The 23,840-nt window shown below is 43.1% G+C and overlaps 1 protein-coding gene across 1 annotated transcript; it reads right to left on the bottom strand.

Moving 5' to 3' along the window:
- Positions 1–1,298: 1,298 nt before the first annotated feature.
- Positions 1,299–20,608, bottom strand: LOC129826772 (endothelial lipase-like). The gene is made up of 10 exons (XM_055887844.1): positions 20,258–20,608; positions 14,631–14,812; positions 14,294–14,473; positions 11,706–11,817; positions 11,191–11,415; positions 10,612–10,854; positions 4,919–5,039; positions 2,846–3,076; positions 2,397–2,504; positions 1,299–2,242 (listed from the first exon to the last, which is right to left on the bottom strand). Exons 1-10 carry the CDS (start codon positions 20,346–20,348, stop codon positions 2,227–2,229), a joined length of 1,509 nt encoding a protein of 502 aa, XP_055743819.1. The 5' UTR covers positions 20,349–20,608; the 3' UTR covers positions 1,299–2,226.
- Between the last annotated feature and the right edge of the window lie 3,232 nt (positions 20,609–23,840).

Raw genomic sequence — 23,840 nt, 5'->3', positions numbered from 1 at the left:
TAGTAACAGATGTAGGCTGAAACAGTCTGTTATGCCGTAGCCACAGAAATTTACGGTAAAAAAAAAAAAAAAAAAACATTGGGCCAATTTCCAATGAAATATGGCTGCACAGTAGGGTCGGAAGTCCCAATTAATTTTATGGGTACCGTACATCATGAAAGTCAATTTGCTGCCGAAATCGTCACACCTGGTTTGCTATGTTGAAGATTTGAAACCTGTCAATTTAGTGAGATATGTACAGCAATCTTATGGTTTACATTTCTTTTAAACTATTCCCCCCCCCAATATAAAGTATTGAAACCGTGTGACAGAGGTTTACTGGTGGATTAGGCGAGCTAAGTATCACCACACATACTGTAAAGGTAATGGAGCATCTGGGAAAGTGCATCATAAATACAATTAATCTGGGGTTAATTTTCTCCTTCCTTTTGAGGTTTTCCCAAGAATTCCAGTGCCTTGGAACGTCACCTGTGAGATTTTGGAAGCACATCAGAGAGAAAGTATAAGCTGAATCGGTGTGGCGATTAACTAGCTGGCTAGACAGAACGCATTTCAGTCTTTCCTCTCTACCACCTCAAACTGCATTGGAGAAGAGCCAAGCTCCCTCCCCTTGGAACTTCTTCTCCAATGCGTTTAGAGAGGGTGGAGGGGAAAGAGGAGGCAAGGAAGAGGCATTTGGGAAGAGTAGGGTCCTACTCTAGCTGTGTCATGTGTACCAACAGGGAAAGCGCTATACAGGAGTGGTCTACTCTAACAGTGCAACCAACAGGGACTTTGGCAGATGTGGGTCATAACCCCCCCCCTCCCAAAAACAATTTTTGGATTGTTTACTAGATTCCGTAAGATTAATCCCAGCATCACACCATGGGCTACGTAGACTTCTGCTAGAGTTGCATTGGTGAATTTCCACTGTCAAAATGAGGCCAAACTCCCCGGCACTGTAACACAACTTAAAGTAGCACCGCTGACCCAAGGCAAGCCAAGGAATCAGAAACCGTGGCAACAGTACTTCTAGGCCTCTGGAAGGCAGTACATAGGCGCAAACGATGTTGAAACGACTTTGGTTGAAAACGTGTCTTTTCAGCATCAAGCTCACTGAACATCTGGGAATGATCAGATTTTTTGGGGCATAAGTTAGTGCAACATAAGTGTCATACTTAAAGTAGTAACCTAATCTGTAAGTAAAACATGAAACTTCTGCAGTAATTTCAACTATTCTATACTTTGAGGAGCCAAAAGGAACAGCCTTTTAGGTCATGCACCTTTGTCATCCAGCCGAAAGAAAAACACACAAAAAAAATAGTTACAAAGTGATTTCTTTTTTCAAAAAACATTTACATTATATACATAAAAACACAGCCACAGACGTCGTGGTACATCGAAATAACAATAGTAACACTTTACACAGAAGTAGGGTAGCAAAATTCTGTTAAATTTCCCTCAAATTCCCAGGTTTTTCCCCAAAATCCCAGTTGGAAGATTACCGGACACCGAAGGGACTAACAAATCCGCAATCGTCCAACCAAGATTTCAGGAAAACCTGGGAATTTTGCAATCCTACAAAAAAAACAAAAAAAAACAGTGAAAGATCAAGTGCATGTAGCCCAGTCACATCCTTCAGTTTTACAGTGTAGTCACATTAAACTCGCTCTAGCCAATAGGCACGCTCATACCCTTGGTCACGCCACACATACACTACATGCATGCAAACACATTCACACATGCAAAAGCTAAGTCACTCAACCACACAAAACACTGCATCTCAGAGGAAATGATTCAAACAACGTAACTATGTGCTTCAGTACAGGATGTGGTTGGGATTGATAAATAACCATGGTCTTGCAGTGCTTCCATTTTCAGAAAATGTATACAAATATACAGTAAAGAGACTAGGTTTGTTGGGGGGGAAAATGGCCGATGGATAACACAACCTTTTATTTTCCCCCGAGTTGAACAGTCCGTCCGTACAAAAGAAACACTCTGGGAATTCTCAGGTCCTGACAGACAGCGCACGTGAAGCCTCCCGCCGTCCCATTGGCCAGAGCCCAGAGTCATGTGACCACCAGTAAACATCCAGGTGCATCCCAAGTCCAAGGTCCTCCCACCGTGGGCTCATCACTCCTCCAATCAAAGTGCTCAGATGAAGAAAAGGCAGTCCTTACCGACATTCCTTCCGCCTTTCGGTCCCATGCCATTGGTGCGTTGATTGATTGAAGTGCTGAATCCTTATAAGTTATGCAACCTATCAAAGCAAGAGGACCGGGTCAATATACTGGATTGACTAGACATGTATCCATTCATCTCAGGACCTAATGGTTTAAAATAATACAAATTCTGTATCTAAGAATAAGACACCGTTAGGGAACGCAACACTAAGTGAATGGGCTGAGCTGTACCTTTTTTTACTGGGTTTGACCTCCCAGCCATCACGACACTTGACGTAAGTGATAACCTGTCCTGGAGAGATCTCAGTCACCGAGGGGTCCTGGGCACAGAATGTGAACCTACACAAGCACAAACCAATAAGTGAAACAAGGAACCGATAGCACAACATCAAGCAGCAGATAAAAATATGCTAAAAACAATGAAAATATAAAAACGGAATGTTTAACGGCAAGATGCAGTTGATTCATGACTAAATGACTCCATTTCCTGATTTATAAACAAAGGCTGTTTGAGTGAGAGTATTAATCAAATCAAAGACAGCCGACTCTGCTTGGAGAACCAACCATAGAAATATAATTACTAGAATTAAAATCCCAATTCTGAACTCCTTTTCCATTCTATTGAATGGCATGTGGGAAAAAAACAAAAAATGGCCATCACTTTCTGCCTCCCAACTTACTTCTTCTGCGTTTCTCCACACTTGACACGGATCCTGCGGACCTCCAGCACCTGGTTGCTGGGTGGGTCGTTGCTGTTCCAGGACCAGAAAGACTTCTTCATGTTCTTCCAGAGGGACCCTAGCGACTCGGACGCCCCCTCCCAGCTCAGACGGATCTTCAGCAGATCCCCGATGTCGTCCTCAGTGAAGACGAGGAAGGTGTTGGTTAGGTTCAGACCCACTTTGTTTGGACTGGAGGGAGAGACACACAAAACGGTCATTGTCTAGCTACAGTTAAATAAAAAATAAAGTATTCACTAATTGCCATTACACAACTCAAGTGTTCAGAGTTTCTTTATACATGAGTACAGTAGTAATAGTGTTTATATTTGCACCATTTCACACGCACACATAAGTGTTATACGCAAGTGTAATTGGAAAATGTTTTTTTTTTTTTATATCCCAAAGGGTCACGCCACTATCAACAGCGACCCTGGAGCAACTTGGGTTAAGTGTCTGGCGCAAGACCACCGAAATTTCTCCTTGACGGCTCAGGTATTCGAACTAGCTACCTTTTGGTTACTGGCCCAAAAGCTTGAAGTGGGTGAATTCCAACCAGAGTTAAGCGTACGTAAAAAAATAAGGTAACTCCCTTGTTATCCTTCTATCTATGAGTTCTAACCTTTACCTTAAGCAGTAGAATATAATTTTAGTACTACTATCATCACTATTCGCGTGGTGGAGAGCAAAGAAATTAAAGGGGTGTGGCGGTGTCAATGCTGTATTCTGCATCACTTAATAACCCCCGTTGTAAATATAAATCTACATGCACTGTAATTTATACATTGATAAGGTAAATGAGTCATCCATTTGGAGAAGGGGATTGTGAGTCACAGGAGGAGGTTGGCAGGTAAATTGAAAAAAAAAAGATTTTTTGGGGGGGGGGGGGGGGGAATGGGCTCGTGGTAACGGCTAGAGCGGAATAGTATCAAATGCAGTCAGAACATGGCTTCATGCCGTTCCATCCGCTCCGTTCCAGCCATTATTATGAGCCGTCCTCCCCTCAGCAGCCTCCACTGGTGGAAATACACACAGCAACTGTTTTAGATTATTTTCCTTATGATAACTGGAGACGAATGTGAAACCTTCAGTTTGCTTCCAAATGACTGATCTCCTCAACATGGCGTGAATTGGACTATAAATAGCTGTGCCGTTATTCTGAATTTGCGCGGGTGAAGTTGAGACTCAAACTATGCTTCTATAAAACCTGCAGAGTTGAATCGTGTTAAACATTAGCCACCGTAAGTAATACCCACATACAAGTATAAATTGTCACTTTCTTTTCCTTCAAGTTGAAGCCCACATAATTCCAGTCAGCTTTCGTCTGTCACGTTGGTGTAGTCGTTCCTGAGGGCCACTAGCATTAGTGGATAATATTAGGCTAACGCATCATAATTTGGGAGATGTAACCTACTTGAATCATTACGGAATGAAGAGTTTACCTAGCAGTTTAAACTTGTAGCACGGTTCACGACAACAGGACCGCCATCAAAACAGATCCATGATCACTGAGGATTATTACTGGTCAACCCCTATTGTACACTGCTCATCTTCCAATATTTCATAGATTGAACATGACAATTTACAGGACGACTCAAAACCACCATTTGGGTGCGTAAAGTTTATGATTATTATTATTTCTTATGATTCATACATTCCTAACCTAAAAACTAGCTACTATTGAGTTGGAGCTGAAACAGACAAATATGTCCATGCATTCTAATGAGTGTCAGCAATACATTTTTTAGTACACCGTATTTAAAGGGCTGGCATTAGATAAACGTACTGAAAACCCTATTGAATGACAATCCATAGAACATCTGTTTGCCAGCAAGTGGAAGGGTTTTCAGAGGTTGAATTAAATGTATTCAGTGCACACAAGGAAAGCTTATTTACAAAATCTGCATAAGACAAGTCTGAATACCAGCTACTAAGTGCGTAGGAAAGGCGTACATTTCCTAAGTCTAAATCAGGCCCAAACTCGCTAGGCTAACTGCCACTGAGTAGAGAAGAGTAGAGTGCAGCAGTACTCACAAGTCTACATGCAGGTCATCTGTGTCATTGTGAGCTCCATACAGCTTGACGTGGAAGGTTGGGTCAGCATCGTCAGCCTGCTTTCTGTTGAACACGTGCATCTTCATCTGATAATGGATGCCTAGGGAGAGACAAACGCACAAGGCAACATAGATATCACAGGGCAGGAGCCATACAGTAGCTTTATGACTGCAAGGTGTGACTGGGTCATAAAAAAAAAACAGATTCGGAGATAATCGCTTGGCTACTGGTCAAGTACTGATAAGGTGTGTTATATTTAAGTGATAATGCCCGAGAAGCCGGTGTCTGGAGGATATTGGCACAAGTGTTAAGCCCAAGACAAAGTAGAGAAACTGTGGTAATATATCCCCAAACACATGTTCACAAGGCATCACTTTTATGCAACAGGTTAACATATTAAAATGACTGATATTTTCATATTTCTTTTAAATTATGCATGTATTTATACCATTTCATCCTTCCACAAGATAGTCCTGAATCAAATCTAGGGTTGCTACCCTAGCCACCTGTTCGTTCACTTGCCAGAGACAAGTTAGGTCTCGTTATAAATCTATGGACGCCACCCAGGCGTTCGGTCTAAATATTCCGTTGCAATGATGGCTGGCAACATTCTTATCCCTCGCTTGCTAGCCAGAAAACATCTGCTAACGGTCACAGCAAACAGTGCAGCCAGAATAACAGAAAAGTAGCGACATTTGTTTGTTTAAGCTGTTTTCTATAACAAGGAGATTAATGGACAAATTCACCAGGCATTAGAGCATTTACTTCCTAGCCAGGTTACTATTGAGAGGAGCGAGCCAACTCAATCACTTCAAACTAAAGCCGGAATGACAGCACTCGCTGCATTTCTTGTTTTTCCTATTGAATTTTTTTTTGCATAGAAACATTGATCAAAAATATAAGTGCAACAATTTCTAAGATTTTACTGAATTAGAGTTCATATAAAAAGGAGATCAGTCAACTGGAATAATATTCATTAAGCCCTAATTTATGGATTTCACTTGACTGGTAATACAGATATGCATTTGTTGGTCACACACCTTAAAAAAAAAGGTAGGGGCGTGGATCAGAGAACCAGTCAGTATCTGGTGTGACCACCATTTGACATCTACTTCACATAGAGTTGATCAGGCTGATTGTAGCCTGTGGAATGTTGTCCCACTCCTCTTCAATGGCTGTGCGAAGTTCCTGGAACACGTGGTCCTACACGTCGATCCAGAGCATCCAAAACATGTTCAATGGGTGACCTGTCTGGTGAGCATGCAGGCCATGAAAGAACTGGGCACATTTTCAGCTTCCAGGAATTGTGTAGATCCTTGTGACATGGGGCTGTTGCATTATCATGCTGAAACACGAGGTGACGGCGGCAGATGACTGGCACGACAATGGGCCTCTGGATCTTGTCACGGTATCTCTGTGCATTCAGAATTAACATTGAAAATGCAATTGGCTCACCTAACTTATGCCTGCCCATAACCACACTGAGGCACTCTGAGCACAATATTGACATCAGCAAACCGCTTGCCCACACGTACATGGTCTGCCTGGTGCAGTTGAAACCGGGATTCATCCACGAAGAGCACACTTGAGCATGCCAGTGGCCATCAAGTGAGCATTTGCCCACTGAAGTCAGATACAACGGCAAACTGTAGTCTGGTCAAGACCCTGGTGAGGACGACGAGCACGCAGATGAGTTTCCCAGAGACCGTTTGTGAAGAAATGATTCAGTCATCAGTCCGGGTGGCTAGTCTCAGATGATCCCGTAGGTGAAGAAAACAGATGTGGAGGTCCTGGGCTGGCGTGGTCTGCGGTTTTGAGGCCTGTTGGACGTACTGTCAAATTCTCTAAAATGACCTTGGAGGCAGCTTATGATAGAGAAACTAACATTAAATAATCTAGCAACAACTCTCGTGAACATGCCTGCAGTCAGCATGGAAATTTGCACACTTCGGCAAAACTAGAGACATCTGTGGCATTGTGTTGTGACAACTTCACATTTTATAGTGGGCTTTTATTGTCCCCAGAAAATCTCAGTAACAGGGATCGAAACAAATTTGTGACCAAAATTGGAGAGAAATAACTTGTGCATAAGGAACATTTCTGGGATCTTTTATTTATATAAACATCCACACTGAGCTAAAGGGTAGAGCTGCCACTTTCAAGGAGCAGGACTCTAAACCGGAATATTATGAGAAATCCCGCTATGCCTTCTGACGAGCCATCAAACAGGCAGTGTCAATACAGGACTAAGATTCAATCCTACTACACCGGCTCTGATGCTAAGATATGGCAGGGCTTGCAAACTATTAGACTACAAAGAAGCCCAGCCACGAGCAGCCCAGGGACACAAGTCTACCAGACGAGCTAAATGACTTTATGCATGCAAGCAACACGCATGAGTACCAGCCGTTCCGGACGACTGGGATCACACTCTTGGTAGCCGATGCGAGTAAGACTTTTAAACCAGGTCAACATTCACAGAGCCGCAGGGCCAGACGGATTACCAGGACTTTTACTCAGCGCATGCGCTGACCTACTTGCAAGGTTCTTCACTGACATTTTCCACCTGTCCCTGATAGAGTCTAATAAAATTAAGCACAGGAGATTTCAGCGAGAATGAAGACGACATTCGAGTAGTAAGACATGTATTAAAGCAACAGATACCATTAACAAGAAGGGGCTAGAAGTGACTTATATGGTGAGCTACCGAGTGGTTAGGACAGGCAAGCTCCACACTATTGTGGAGGACTTAATTCTTCCTGCTACCACACATACGGCTGGGACAATGCTATGGGGGAAAGGCCAAAACAAACTAAACAATTTCTTCAAACAGTGTTGTTTCACGACGCATCAGTGACATGGCAGGAGACGTTTTAAAACAATTACTGCTTAGCATACAAGCCAGTGAATTATATGCGTTACAGCTGGATGAGTCACTAGTGGCGGGCCTGGTACATGTCACGTTCCGTTTATTGGGGGGGGGGGGGGTCAATTAAGGAAGACATCCTCTCCGGCAACCCACTGGAAACCAGGACAACATGAGGATATTTTTAAAGTACTGGACAGCTTTGTGACATCAAATGGACTTGTGGTCAAGATGTGTTGGTATCTGTACTGATGGTGCAAAAGCCATGACAGAGAGACATAGTGGAGGGGTAACACGCGTGCAAGCAGTTGCTCCGGACGCCACTTGGGTACACTGCAGCATCCATCGAGAGGCTCTGACAGCTTGAAAGACGTTTGACACTAGTGAAACTGGTTAACTTTATTAAAGCAAGGCCCCTGAACTCTTGTGTATTTTCTGCATAATGCAATATGGGCAGCGACCATGTAACGCTTTTACAATATACAGAAATGCGCTGGTTATCAAGGGGCAAAGTATTGACACATTTTTTAAATTGAGAGACGAGCTTAAAGTTTTTACTGACCCCAATTCACTTGTCTGACCGCTTGCATGATGACAAGTTTCTCACACTACTGGCCTATCTGGGTGATGTTTTTTCCTCGCCTGAATGATCTGAATCTAGGATTACAGGGACTCTCTACAACTATATTCAATGTGTGGTACAAAATTGAGGCTAAGAAGTTGGAGCTCTTCTCTGTCTGCATTAACAAGGACAACACACAGGTCTTTCCGTCATTGTATGTATGATTTGCGTGCAAATTAACTCAAGTTTACGGACAATGTCAAATGTGATATAGCGAAGCACCTGTGTGAGGTGGGTGCCCAATTACTTTCCCTGAAACAAACTGGATTCGGTATCCCTTTCATGCCCTGCCGCCAGTCCATTTACCACCATTTGAACAAGAGCATAATTGAAATTGCAACAAGCGGTTCTGTGAAAATTGAATTTAAAAAAAATCAGAAGCCACTGCCAGATTTCTGGATATGGCTGCTCTCAGAGTTTCTTGCCTTGGCAAATTAAGACACTGATGCCCTTTGTAACTACGTACCTATCCGAGTGTGGATTCTCAACCCTCACTAGCATGAAAACTAAATTCAACATTGCAGAGTTAAGGGTATCCCTTCAAGTACACCATATCATTAACCTGTGGGGAGTTATTCACAATTTTTGATGAACAAATAAGGTTTTATGGAAGATGGCAAAATAATGAGCAAAATGACTGATTATTATTTGTGCCCTGGTCCTATAAAGAGCTGTCACTTCCCACGAGCCGGGTTGTGAAAACTTCACTCAGTCTTATATTTAATAAAATGTATTGTATAGTGTGTGTGGCAGGCATTCAATGGCAAAAAAAACAACATTTGAGAGTGCGCTGACCCTGGTGATAGAGGGGGTGCGCAGCTGGAGGTTGACTGATTGAAGGGGTACGGGACTATAAAAAGTTAAGAACAGACCAACTCCAATTCACATACCGCACCAACAGCGCCACAGATGACGCAATCTCTATTGCACTCCACACTGCCCTTTCACACCTGGACAAAAGGAACAACTACTTGAGAACGCTGTTCATTGACTACAGCTCAGTGTTCAACACCATAGTGTAGGCAGTCGTTGCAAATAAGAATGTTCTTAAGTGACCTGCCTAGTTAAAGCGTTTAAAAAAATATATATATATATTTTTTAAATTCCCTTGGTGCCCACATAGCTCATCGCAAAGCTATGGACCCTGGGATTAAACACTTCCCTCTGCAACAGGATCCTGGACTTCTTGATGGGCCGCCCCCAGGTGGTAAGGGTAGGTAACAACACATCCGCCACGCTGACCCTCAACCCGGGGTGTGTGCCTAGTCCCCTCCTGTACTCCCTGTTCACCCAGCCATGAAGAGGGCATGACAACACCTCTTCCCCCACAGGAGACTGAAAAGACTTAGCATGGCTCCTCAGATCCTCAAAAGGTTCTACAGCTGCACCATCGAGAGCATCCTGACTGGTTATAATCACCACCTGGTATGGAAACTGCTCAGCAACCGACCGCAAGGTGCTACAGAGGGCAGTGCGTACAACTCAGTACATCACTAAGTCCAAGCTTCCTGCCATCCACGATCTCTATACTAGGCGGTATCAGATGAAAACCCTAAAAGTGCAACGACTCCAGCCACCCTAATCATAGACCGTTCTCTCTGCTGCCGCACAGAAAGTGGTACCGGAGCCAAGTCTAGGTCCAAAAGGCTCCTTAACAGCTTTTAACCCCCCCAAGCCATAAGACTGCTGAACAGATAATTAAATGGCAAAAAAAAAAATTCACTTTAGTTTATTCATTAAATATTTCCTTAACTTTTATTTTTCTTAGAAACTGCAAGCACTTCAGTTATGTTTACACCTGTTGTATTCAGCGCATGTGACAAATCATTTTATTTATCACACACAGGTGAGAAAACCCATCAGCAGAGTTGAAAATGGGTCAGGACATGGTACACTATTTGGTACATGGGAAATTAACCGCAGAAGGTCAAGGTATGTGCACCATATCGTTACTCACTGCCTTTTATTTACAACAAGTCAATTTGATGGAAAAACACTTCTCTGGTGGGAAAATACACATTGTTTCCCCCCCCAAAATTTTAAAATATTTGCATGAAAATCTGTCGGATGGAAACCTAGCCATGCAGAGGGAACATGGCAAAATGTGAATTATAAAACGGCTAATTTCTTTGCCCCATGGCAATATGTCCCCCCACACACAGATTTACTTAATCCCCAGCTCACCTCCGAAGGGTGTGGCAGCACGGGTCTTCAGGTACATCTTGCAGTTGCTCCTCTTCCTCATCTTCTTGGCGTTGTAACCCATGTTATTGCAGCGGTTTTTGCGGCAGCTCAGACAGATGCCCTTCTTAAAGCGTTCGGGGTCGGTGCACTGGTAGGCAAGGCTCATGTACTCGTTGTTCATCAGCGAGTCCACAAACAGGAGCACAGCCCGCTCGTGTTCACACTTAATCACATCCATGAAGCCTGAGGAGGAAAGAGTTTACAGCACTGATAAGCAACAGCTAACCAATCACATGACAAGCAGCCAACAACCAACGGACAACAGCCAACTCCCATCTAGCCAAAGGAACAACAGCAGAAAATACCAGTCAGTTAGACTTGGTACAGCACTGCGTTTAGTGGTGTGTTCCAACAATCTCTCCTTACACCCAAAGTGAGCACTTGTTCACTTCCCTTCATGGATTTGAAAGGAAATTACTGGTGTATGGAAACTCCCTCTAGCCTATGCCTACACCAATCCAATGCTTTTAGACTGGGGGGGGGGGCCCTCAGTGACATCTTCCTGTGTGTGGTACTCACTTCCTCCAGCTGCACTGGTAAGCATCTCCCTCAGGGAGCAGCCTGGCTGCACGTCTCCACCGTTGGGGTAGATGTCAATGTCGCCGATGGGCTGCTGGATCCCAATGCTTATACCCAGTGCCTCGCGCGTGTACGTATGCAGGATGTCCACAAAGTCGGCGTCGCCCGATGAGAGGCGCTTATCATCTCCCACCCCCTCAAACATGGGCCCTGCCGGATCTAGACCTATAGGAGAGATTGGAGAAACAGGAACGTCTCATTTGGTGGACAAGACAGGTGTGTCTAAGATCTATTAGGCATACAGCCACAGCTTAGCAGTCAATACACCGTGACTACAGCCACAGCCATCACTCCATGAAGACATGTCGATGCTAAGGTGGTACTGGTTTCATACTTGACTATATGGAGTTTGATTTAAAAAAGGGGATTGGCACCATTCCAAAGGCTCAGACTGTTGCCTGTTCAGAGTCATGAGGAGCAACAGTGAATGAGGTCATAAACCTCCCACAACTTACCCGTGATTCTGCCAATAGTCCCTCGCACAGACGTTCCGGCGTAGCCTGCCACATGGGCCCCCAAGCTGTAGCCAATCAGGTGCACATTCTGCAGGGGCAGCTGCTGTTCCTCCTATCGGATACATGACAACCGACATCAGCTGCTGCCACACACACACCCTCAGCCAATAGCAGTCAGTCGTTCCCTGGGAACCAGCAAATCCCAGTGGAGATAATGAGTCATCAGAATACGTTCACGCTCTCCCTTCCATGCAAAAGCACTTCCACCTTCTGCTCGTCTCTGAAGGCAGTCTACCCTCTTACCCACAGCCTGAACCCTGGGCTTGTGTGTCAGCGGTGTCCTGGCCTGTTATGGGGACAGAGCCTGAGAGCCTGGCCTGAATGAGACATAGAATGCGTCCCAATACTGTTAAATAACCTCCTTTTCCCTCTCAGCCATCTGAACAGAGGTAGAAAGGAAAGCGGTACGGTGGATTGGAACCACACCCAGTCTCTGCTCTTAGTGGAAGTCAAAAAGAAGACACTAGGTCACACAGCAGTTGACTCGTGATGAGAACGAGACCCATTGCAAACTAGACAGAGGCCAACTCTTCCCCAAGAGCATCTGGCGAGATCCCGTACAACCAAATGGAAAATACCCACAACTCCCTCATTAGAATTCACAGTATACCAGGATTTCCCAACAACACCTGGAAACATTGCCAGCTGTTCTGTTCCTGAGGGAAAAGTTCCCAGCCAGTCAATCCTGCACATCACCATTACTGTAGTCAGCTGGCTGGACTGGAAGGGTATTGGGACACTCAGCTGTCCTCTCTAGCACACTGGAGCTCACTCGCTAAATTACTTGATGGTCCTGGGCCTCATTTCCCCAGAGCCTTCCTAGTATTAAGAGTATCATTAGAACCATCTTTAATAAACACCATTCGGTTTCCCCAGAGCTTTTGATCAAGACTACTCGTAGAGCAGCCAAAGTATATCATTAGATCTTTTTTTTGGGGGGGGGGGGGGGGGGGGGGGGTCTTTCACAAAGGTCTCCGCTAAACACAGAATCAAGATTTTTAGGCTAGGCATCTATCCGACTGACCGCCGATAACGTCAGATCGAAGTTGACAAGTCGGGCGGCGGGTAGCCTAGTGGTTAGAGTGTTGGATCGAAGTTGACAAGTCGGGCGGCAGGTAGCCTAGTGGTTAGAGTGTTGGACTGTGTGTTGGCAAGATCAAATCCCCCGAGCTGACAAGGTAAAAATGTCATTCTGTCCCTGAACAAGGCAGTTAACCCACTGTTCCTAGGCCGTCATTGAAAATAAGAGTTAACTGACTTGCCTAGTTAAATAAAAGGTTAACTTAAAAAAAAAAATCTACTTGCAAAATGATTTGCAATTGTGATAGTTGAGAATTATCTGTTAATTGAATGATTAGAATATTCCGCCCTGAAACATAATTGTATGGAATTGACTAGAATGTATAAAAATCATAATCAATAAATGTGTAGTCCTAGTCAGAATTAGGGTAAAGACAATCTGTCTTCATGGTATTTTAAACAGACTTGTCTGAGCTTGGTGCCGACCTGACTAAAGATTTGGGAGAGAACGGGGAGTACGTCTCAAGGACAAGGTCACTAATCTCTGTCGACTGGGTAGTGTATGTGTGTGCGTATGGTTGTGTCTATGTATTATTGTATGGTTGTGTGTATGGTTGTGCGTGAGAAGTCAGTATAAAATGAATTGTTTTGTATTCTTGACTTTAGAACGTTCTCTGAATAAAACTGTACTAACCTTTTGTATAAGCTGAGTCTTTGACTAATTATTATTATACCCATGGTCTTACAAAGCTCGGGGATTGGTCAGAGCTATTGATTGATTGTTATTATCATTGGGAATTCTTGTGACAAATTGTTACAAAAACAAGTGAAAGAAAATTTGGCTTTCAAATAAAAACTGAGATGACTGCATTAAGTAGCCACTAGGCTACGGCATCATTTTAGCCTCAATACATTTAATGTGTACCAAGGTGTGCCCAGTCGAATTTAGTGTATTATTATTATTATTATTATTATTATTATTATTATTATTATTATTATTATTATTATTATTATGTAAGCATCATAAGCCGCCTCAATATTTGCAGCCATAGGAAGTAATCCCTCTAGGAGCTGATCCATTGTCAGTAGTAGTGGAATAATTATAATGTTAACTTCTAAGATTTGAGTGGAGAAGGCTGATCCGAGAGCAGCGTTGCTATTCTTCCGATCCCGTCGGTAGACACATGGTCTAACGATGCACTTAACGAACTCTACGTGAACGTTTGGTAAAAACTTTTTATTTTTTACAAAAAAAGTGTAAGTCGGCTCTTAAATAACGACGCAACCGCTACTATCGTAACGCTAAAGTTAACGCAACTGGAAAACGAGGCCCTGTCCCACATCAATCATTTAGATAAATGTCCCTGAGAGAAAGGACACTATAAAGGGGTGATGTGTTTATGAACAGTCAGTACATGTAAGCTTAAAGATCAATGTATTCAACAGCCCTCCTCACTGATACTGCAACGTAATAGACCGCTGAACAATCAAATCACACACACACATACCTGGAGCCAGTTGATGGTGGTGGCGACACTGAGGCCAACTTGGTGGGTGTGGTTGACCGCGTCGGGGTAGAGCTGGTGGGCCATGGGAAGCCAATCAACGATGACCACGTTGGCCTCCGGTTCTCGCTGCATCATGGCAGACACCAGCTTCTGCATCCAACTCTCAAACATCCCACTCGTCTGTATAGGAGAGAGCAAGACGGTGATCCTCAAACTTACACACAGACAACGCTTTGAAGAGCAACCCTCTGCCTAAAAACACAGCAAAGGCTCACTAAAGCAACCGGTGACAGAAAGGTGGAATAGGGGGATAAGGAGTGTGTGTGCTTCTGTTTACCGTCCAGCCGTGGATGATGAAGAAGGTCTTGGCTGTGACGTTGAAGCCACACTCCTGCAGACTCCTCTTCTCACCAGGCAGAAGGATGCAGCCGTCCACGTCTAGATTCAGGCTCTTCCTCATGTTGTATGTGATCCGGTCATGGAGCGCCTCGTCACCGTAGAGCACTTTAAACTCCTCATCTGGGAGGGGGGGGGGGGGGGATTAGAATGAGCAACATCTCTAGCTGCATGGAAAAAGATACTCAAAAACGTAGGATTACAGTTCAGCAGGAGTCGCCTTCAGAGCCTTGAATAATACAACATGTAGGGAGGCACCTATATACCCTCACATGGGGAGTGTCCCTCATTTCAATCAAACATGATATTACTGTCAGTTGTAGCAGCAGGAACTACACAGGTTATTGGGGCGGCAGGTAACCTAGTGGTTAGTGTGTTGGGCCAGTAACCGAAAAGGTTGCTAGATCGAAACACAGAGCTGACAAGATGAAAAAAAAGAACTGTCGTTCTGCCCCCTGAACAAGGCAGTTAACCCACTGTTCCTAGGCTGTCATTGTAAATAAGAATTAGTTCTTAACTGACTTCCCTAGTTAAATAAAAGGTTAAAATAAAATTCAAATTAAGAGTATGATCATTATGCAACATTCCTACACAAACATTCCACTTGAATAAATCACATTTATTTAAAGCTTTTTCTTTACACAATCAGCTTAAACAGAAACCCAGCTTAAAACTCCTCTTCTGGCTATGCAGAATATTTTAATAGTATTTACAACAAAAAGACAAGATCTGAATGATTAGCCATCGAAGCAGTCGAGCCAAAGGGCCTCTAACAATTTCCTAAACATAGATTTAGGAAGTCAAGAAGCTACTACTAGGTAGCTAGGTTCACATAGTAAACAAAAGCCACCTCTGGAAGAAAGAGAAACATTCAAAATTTCACGTAATCCCTAGCAGATCTCACATTTGTCTTTATTGTGAGGAGGGCGGCTCTACCAGTCAATCGTGCTCGTTTATGAGCTGTGTTCGAGGCACTTCCTTAGTTCCGCTTTAGGTCTCAAATCATTTGATTTGCTGCAGTTTCGCATTAGTCGAGGAATATTGCGTTTGAGAGGTTTAGGATGATTACTGTCATATACACTGTAGAGTGGTCCTCATGAACCTATAGGATAGCACCTGTGCATCTGAGTGTCAGCGTCACTCCTCCCATGGAATTGCCCCACAGCTGGGCTCAGTCAAGGCCCACATCTCATCACTTAATTGGCTAAATTATTAGCCATAGTTTACTCTGTCGATAGAGCAGTCTTAAAATGAACTGCTACCTCGAATGCAACAATAAGATGCTAAAACATTTAAAACGCCAATTGAACTCCTCACTCCAATTGTTCTGTCCTCCAATGAATGCTGTGTGTACCGATTCAATTCTAAATTACCATAAAGTCCAATCATCATCATTGCAATGGATTGTCCGGTCTGCTGAGGGGGGCCATTGGCTGCCACCTGCCCTCTATTGGAGGTCCTGTACGACTCCAGGGCAAGGAAGATTGCAGTAAAGATAACCATCGACCCCTTCCACCAAAGATTCCCTTCAGGCAAACAGTTCAGGTCAAGCGCGACCAAAACCTCCCACTACTTGAACAGTTACTTCCCACGTGGCATGGTAAACAGTCCACCTGGTCCTCTCATCCATGGACTTCGCACTATTTACCCTGCACCGTCATCCCACAACTGCACATATCTTCCAACATAATTTAGCTTGGTTTGTTTAAAATTGGTCATTTAGCAGAAGTTCTTATCCAGAGTAATTAGGGTTAAGTGCTTCATTCAAGGGCACAGATTTTTCCACATTAACCTTTAGGTAATAGCGTTGTGCCATTAATCTACTAGGTTACATGCAGCTTAGTGTTCATACCATATCTGGATCATTATACATTTTGTTTGTGGCAGCACCAATTCACAGTCAAATTCCTGGCCATGCATATGTATTTGGCAAATAAAGCTGATTCTGACAGGTTCGTCAGTTTACATTGCATTATTGGGGACTGATTATGTACTCAATGAATGGTAGCAGATTCTCCCCAGTCAAAAGGTTTGGACACACTTTATTTTTACTATTTTCTACATTGTAGAAAAATTAAGACATTCAAACCTATGAAACATTGAATCATGTAGTAACCGCCCCCCAAAAAACATTTGAGATTCTGCAAAGTAGCCACCCTTTGCCTTGATGTCAGCTTGTACAGTCTTAGAATTCTCTCAACCAGCTTCATGAGGTAGTCACCTGGAATGCATTTCAATTAACAGGTTTGCCTTGTCAAAAGTGAATTTGTGAAATTTCTTTCCTTTTTAATGAGTTTTTAGCCAATCAGTTGTGGGAAGGTAGGGGTGGTATAAGGTAGGGGTGGTATATAGAACATAACCCTTTTTGGTAAAAGACCAAGTCCCTATTATGGCAAGAACAGCTCAAATAAGCAAAGAGAAACAATAGTCCAGCATTACCTTAAAACATTGTCAGTCAATCCAGAAAATGAATAACTTTGAAAGTTGTGCAAATGTAAAAGCCATCAAGCGCTATGTTGAAACTGGCTCTCATGAGGACCACCACAGGAACCGAAGACCCAGAGTTACCTCTGCTGCAGAGGATAAGTCCATTAGAGTTACCAGCCTCAGAAATTGCAGCCCAAATAAATGCTTCACAGAATTGAGGTAACAGAACTGTTCAGAGGAGACAGCGTGAAATCAGGACTTCATGGGTCGAGTTGCTGCAAAGAAACCACTACTAATGGAATCCAATAATACTTGCGCCAAGAAACACAAGCAATTGACATTAGACAAGTGGAAATCGGTCCTTTGGTTTGATGAGTCCAAATTGGAAAGTTTTGCTTCCAACCGCCGTGTCTTTGTGAGACGCAGAGTAGGTGAACGGATGATCTCTGCATGTGTGGTTCCCACCGTGAAGCATGGAGGAGGTGGTTTGATGATGCTTTACTGGTGACATTTGATGTATTTAGAATTCAAGGCACACTTAACCAGCATGGCTACCACAGCATTCTGTAGCGATACGCCATCCCATCTGGTTTGCGCTTAGCGGGACTATCATTTGTTTTTCAACAGGACAATGACCCAACACACACCTCCAGGCTGTGTAAGGGCTATTTGACCAAGAAGAGTGATGGAGTGCTGCGTCAGATGACCTGGCCTCCACAATCACCCGATTGTGTTTGGGATGAGTTGGACCACAGAGTGAAGGAAAAGCAGCCAAGGAAAAGCAGGCACTTACTGCTCAACCTGGCTAGCTATGACAAGTGACTTTTGCTGGTGGACAATTGCATGCACACACTTGTTTTAATCACATTTCTTTGTGTACAGTTATGTTTGACATTATTTTATCTGTGCCAATGATGTTCTGCTCGCTCAAAGACATTTTCTCTCTCTCTGATCGGATTTTAAGCCATAATCATAGTTTACATGCTGACTACACTGACCGCGTGCATGTTGATTTTGACCCACACCAGACACGAATCAGGACGCGCACGTTGAAATATCAAAACGAACTCCGAACCAACTACATAAAAAAAAAAACTTGGGGACAGGTCGGAAAGCATTAAACATGCATTTCAATTTAACTAGTTAGCTTTATGTTGCTAGCTAATTTGTCCTGGGATATAAATATTGGGTTGTCATTTTACCTGAAACGCACAAGGTCCTCTAACAATCCACAGATAAAAGGGTTAAACCGAGTTCGTTTCTAGTAATCTCTCCTTCACACTTCTTCTTTGGACTTTATATGTTGGTTAGCAACCAACTTTAAGGTGCATTACCACTACCAACTGGACTGGAGTGTGGACCTCAGTTCATCTTTCAATCACCCACGTGGGTATATGCTTCTAAAAACCAATGAGGAGATGGGAGAGGCGGGACTTGCAGCGTCAAGCGTCACAAATAGAGACACGTTCTTGTTTAGCGTCTGGCTACGCAAGACACACACGAGCAGTGTAGATGCAATGATTGAATAACATGCATGTAAATATTTATTTTGCAATGCTCGCTGATGCGCGCAATAGCAGACACGCACGGCCAGTCTAGTCTAGTCAGCATGTTAGGAGCGTTTGCCCAAAAAAATTGTTTCAAGCTGTCACCTTTAAAAATAGCGAGGTAGAGGAGATTGACAGGAAGTGCAATGTGCTTCTGTAAATGATAAATGGGGATTAGTAGAGTTAGGGTACAACACAAATCTACTCAAGTCCTCCTCCAGACTACCATCAATGTATGGGTGCCACAGGACAATATTATAAAAACAACAACTGATTAGATATAGCATTGTAAATTAATTTCTCATCACAGAAAGGAATAAGCATAATTTTACACCCATGCCACGCCATTGCTGTTCCCTGGCATTGGAGGTAAAAAGAGCTAGCATATTGAAGGCGGCTCAGTGTTTCCTTGGTATTTCATTCACTGCACCAGACTGGTGAAAGCAATACAGAGATACCTATCAAGACCTGTGCTTTTCATTCCCCCTCCGTTTATCATCTACCCTATGTGTGGAGTTTAGTGCACATGGGGGGGGGGGGGGGGGGGGGGACAGTGTATAAAATGTGGGAATGTACCGTAGGTTACAACTGCTCTGTGACAGTATCAGTTGGCTGTAAAGGCAAAGCCGGCTGCCTACTATACTGCAATATCTCGGCACGCCAGAAATCCCCTGCACTTCTATTCCATATGGCCTTGTGTTCTTACTGACACTTTCACGCGAAATACCGGAAAAGGAAAACTAAAAGACGTTAAGTGTCAAGGCAAATACTATATTCAGGATTTTTTTATTTTTTTTAATACATTTTTTAAACTTGACTGCCAAGTTTGTATGAATTATTCTTCGGACCAGGATACAGTGGAATAATTATGGACATAAGATAAAAAAATGTTTTTTCCTAGATGAAAGCAAACTTTTAAAATAATTTTGATTGATTACAGACTTATAGAACAAGCCAACAGCCCTGACAGGACACTGCGGTTCTCGGTATAACGCGGAGTCATCGGAAAAAAATCTCAATTCCAAATAGAACCACGCGATGTGACGTCTAGTCCGGCTTTTGCGCCACATCACGAGCACTTCCCAAGGACACGTATCTCACATGAAAATCCATTCCCGCTCTTCCCCGTCTCCATTATCTCACCACTTGGTCCTGAGAGGATCGATGCATTCAAACCCCAGACATGCTGTGTTAATGGGTTAAAATTATAATTAACTCTGGGATTTCCATTGAATCTGCGTCTTGTCTGAATGACCCTTTCCTCATGGCGTGTAGCATAATATTCCCCATATTGACTGTCATTCTTGTAGTGGATAACCTAATATTTAAAAAATGTAGGCTTTCCGAATAGGCTATGCCAACTTTCCCCCAAACTCAGACCTCGGTACCTCAAGGGGTTCACGTTTTGGTATTGGTCCTAACACTATACAGCTGATTCAAATGATCACAGCTTGATGACTAGTTGAATCAGCTGTGTAGTGTTAAGCAAAAACCAAAACGTGCACCCCTAAGGGTCCAAGGAACCAGTATGGGGAAACCCTGGATTATGCTGTTAAATGTCAATGAAATAGTCGGATTAGATGTATTTTTTTACCTTTGAAAAGTTCGTTGTCTTCCACTCCCGACGCAAAGAGCGCAATTTCACAAAGTAGGACAATCCACAAAGAAAAAGTGATATTTTTCATTTCTTTCTCACGCAAACAAATGTGAAGTCCGTCGATGTAAAGATAACCGGCTCTTTAACAGTTACTCGTGTGTTCAGTGAGTTTATGTCCAATGATCCAAGTATCAGCGAGACGGTGGTTCGTGTGCGCCTGAGAGCAGTGAGAGTTGAGTGACCTAGAGTCAAGTTGTTCATTAGAGATTTAAATAGTTTCTCCTTTAGTCGTCTGATCATCGGCAGAGCGCTATGTGGGGATTCAAGGCTTGCAATTGGTCAAGTACAATTTCTTTACGTTTTAAAGGCGTGGCGAAGAATTCATGAATGAATTTGTAGTAGCTTCACCTTGTCTTTTAAACTATATTATGAGCGGTCTCTGAAAACAAACAATGCCACCCATGTGATCCGACCATGTATGCATGGGAGTACACAGATTAGACTACGTTGAATAGAACCACTACAGTTACGCATGGACGACAAGTGCCAATACCGCAATCACAACCTGTAGACATCACAGCAACACTATATTGTCTGTAAATTTACAGGTCAACCGGGACCTCTAGTCTCTCCTTCCTTTGGCATTTACCCCATAGTAATCACTCACATTTAGAGGCTTTATTTAGTTGACCGTAAAAACACTGAGCAAGTGATCTGGTAGATGATTTTTTTTTTTTTAAATAGCCTATTGTGTTTCAGAGAGGAAACGTTATTAGTGTAATTGGAGGTGAATATCAACGATTCAATTTCAATTGTGTGGCTTCTGGTTGCAATCAATATTGCCTGGAAACCAGAAATTGAATTGCATACAATTCTACTTCGGGAATGAGCGTTTGAATCGGTAAAGTTTCCATTCACCACCTTTACAAACCATAATGTGGAATACAATGATATGTTAAAGTACTTTACCGGTTGTAGGTGAATTGGGTCCTTTTGGCGGTAGGTATGTGAGACAATATATCCACCGGAAAGTATATAATTAAATAAACGTTTCAAAACGCTGGTACTGAGTTCATATTTCTTTAACCTTGTAAACACGTTCACGAACTCGGCAAATCAGCATGCATCTCCTGCATGTATTTTTTTATCTTGTGCCCATGCTTCAGGTGATAGAAATGGAACGCACTATCAGTGCTTTAACATTTGATGTAATTATACTTTCCTGTGGATATATTGTCTCACATTCCTACCGTTAAAAAGGACCAACCGCATGGACAACCGGTAAAGTACTTTAAAATATAATTTTACTCAACATTCTGGCTTGTAGAGCTGTGAGAGTAAACGTTCCTGATTCTAACCTTTATTTCTGCCCGACAGAATTCTATGCAATTCAACGTGGGGTTTCTAGGCAACATTCAATAGAGATATCAAGAAAATGTCCATCCTTGACTGGACAATAAAGTTATATTCTATTTGTTTCTATTCTAAATACACTTGAAAAGGAGACAATCAAAACATTGACCAAGTTTACATGCACACCAATATCTCGTTATTATTCGGGATACTTGATTATTCTATTTTTGAGTTGACATAGAAACATAATATCCCGTTTACAATAAACCGAAAACGTTTATGAGAAACCCGGATAAAATGCCTGGCATATGCTGATCTAAAATGAGATACTGTGGCATGTAAACAGTTGATCCCGTTTACTGTTGTTTTTGCACTGTTGAGGCTACATCCCGATGGGGTTTGTGCAGATTGTACGGAGATTGTGACATCCGGTTAAATGGCGTCCCTTGAGAGGGCAAGAACAAGATGTATATCAAGAGAAGTTTATTATCATAAGGAGACATACAGTGGCTTCGGAAAGTATTCAGACCCCTTGACTCTTTCCACATTTTTGTTATGTTATAGCCTTATTCAAAAATGGTGTTTTCCCCTCACCAATCTACTTAGAATATCCCATAATGACAAAGCAAAAACAGTTGTTTTTTTTTTGAAATGTTAGCAAATTTTGTAAAAATGGAAAACTGAAATATTACATTTACATAAGAATTCAGACCCTTTACTCAGTACTTTGTTGAAGTACTTTGTTGAAGCACCTTTGACAGCGATTACAGCCTCGAGTCTTCTTGGGTATAACACTACAAGCTTGGCACACCTATATTTTGGGAGTTTCTCCCATTCTTCTCTGCAGATCCTCTCAAGCTCTGTCAAGTTGGATGGGGAGCGTTACTGCACAGCTATTTCCAGGTCTCTCCAGAGATGTTGGATCGGGTTGAAGTCCGGGCTCTGGCTGGGCCACTCAAGGACATTCAGAGACTTGTCTTGAAGCCACTCCTGCGTTGTCTTGGCTGTGTGCTTAAGGTGGTTGTCCCGTTGGAAGGTGAACCTTCACCCCAGTCTGAGGTCCTGAGTGCTCTGGAGCAGGTTTTCATCAAGGATCTCTCAGTACTTTGCTCCGTTCATATTTGACTTGATGTCGCAGTCCATGCAGCTGAAAAATAATCTCCCCAGCATGATGCTGCCACCATGCTTCACCTGGCACTGGGCTGGTGCCAGGTTTCCTCCAGACGTGACACTTGGCATTCAGGCCAAAGAATTCAATCTTGGTTTCATCAGACCAGAGAATTTTGTTTCTCATGGTCTGAGAGTCTTTAGGTGCCTTTTGGCAAACTCCAAGCAGGCTGTCATGTGCCTTTTACTGAGGAGTGGCTTCCGTCTGGCCACTCTACCATAAAGGCCTGATTGGTGGAGTGCTGCAGAGATGATTGGCCTTCTGGAAGGTTCTTCATCTCCACAGAGGAACTCTGGAGCTCTGTCAGAGTGACCATCAGGTTCTTGGTCATCTCCCTGACCAAGGCCCTTCTCCCTCGATTACTCAGTTTGGCCGGGCGGCCAGTTCTAGGAAGAGTCTTGGTGGTTCCAAACTTCTTCCATTTAATAATGATGGAGGCCATTGTGTTCTTGGGGACCTTCAATGCTGCAGACATTTTTTGGTACCGTTCCCCGGATCTGTGCCTCGACACGATCCTGTCTTGGAGCTCTACGGACAATTCCTTCGACCTCATGGCTTGGTTTTTGCTCTGACATGCACTGTCAACTGTGGGACCTAATATAGACAGGTGTGTGCTTTTCCGAATTATGTCCAATCAATTGAATTTACCACAGGTGGACTCCAATCAAGTTGCACAAACATCTCGAAGATGATCAATGGAACAGGATGCACGTTTTCTACATTTTAAGTCTCATAGCAAAGGGTCTGAATACTTATGTAAATAAGGTATATGTTTTTTTATTTTTAATACATTTTCAAACATTTCTAAAAACCTGTTTTCGTTTTGTTGGATATTGTGTCTAGATTGCCGAGGATTCTTTTTATTTAATCAATTTTAGAATAAGGCTGTAACGTAACAAAGTGGAAAAAGTCAAGGGGTCTGAATACTTTCCGAAGGCTCTGTATACCTGGAATACGGAGGAGGAATGGAGGGAAGAAGAGAGGCAGAGGAGGTCGAAGAGAGAGGGAAGAAGAGGGAGCAGCTTAAGTTGGTAAAAAATGTAGGGAAAAAGGGAAATT

The sequence above is a fragment of the Salvelinus fontinalis genome, chromosome 28 (assembly GCF_029448725.1).
Source record: "Salvelinus fontinalis isolate EN_2023a chromosome 28, ASM2944872v1, whole genome shotgun sequence".
In the NCBI taxonomy this organism is placed as follows: Eukaryota; Metazoa; Chordata; class Actinopteri; order Salmoniformes; family Salmonidae; genus Salvelinus; species Salvelinus fontinalis.
This window is presented reverse-complemented; position numbering and strand designations above follow the sequence as displayed.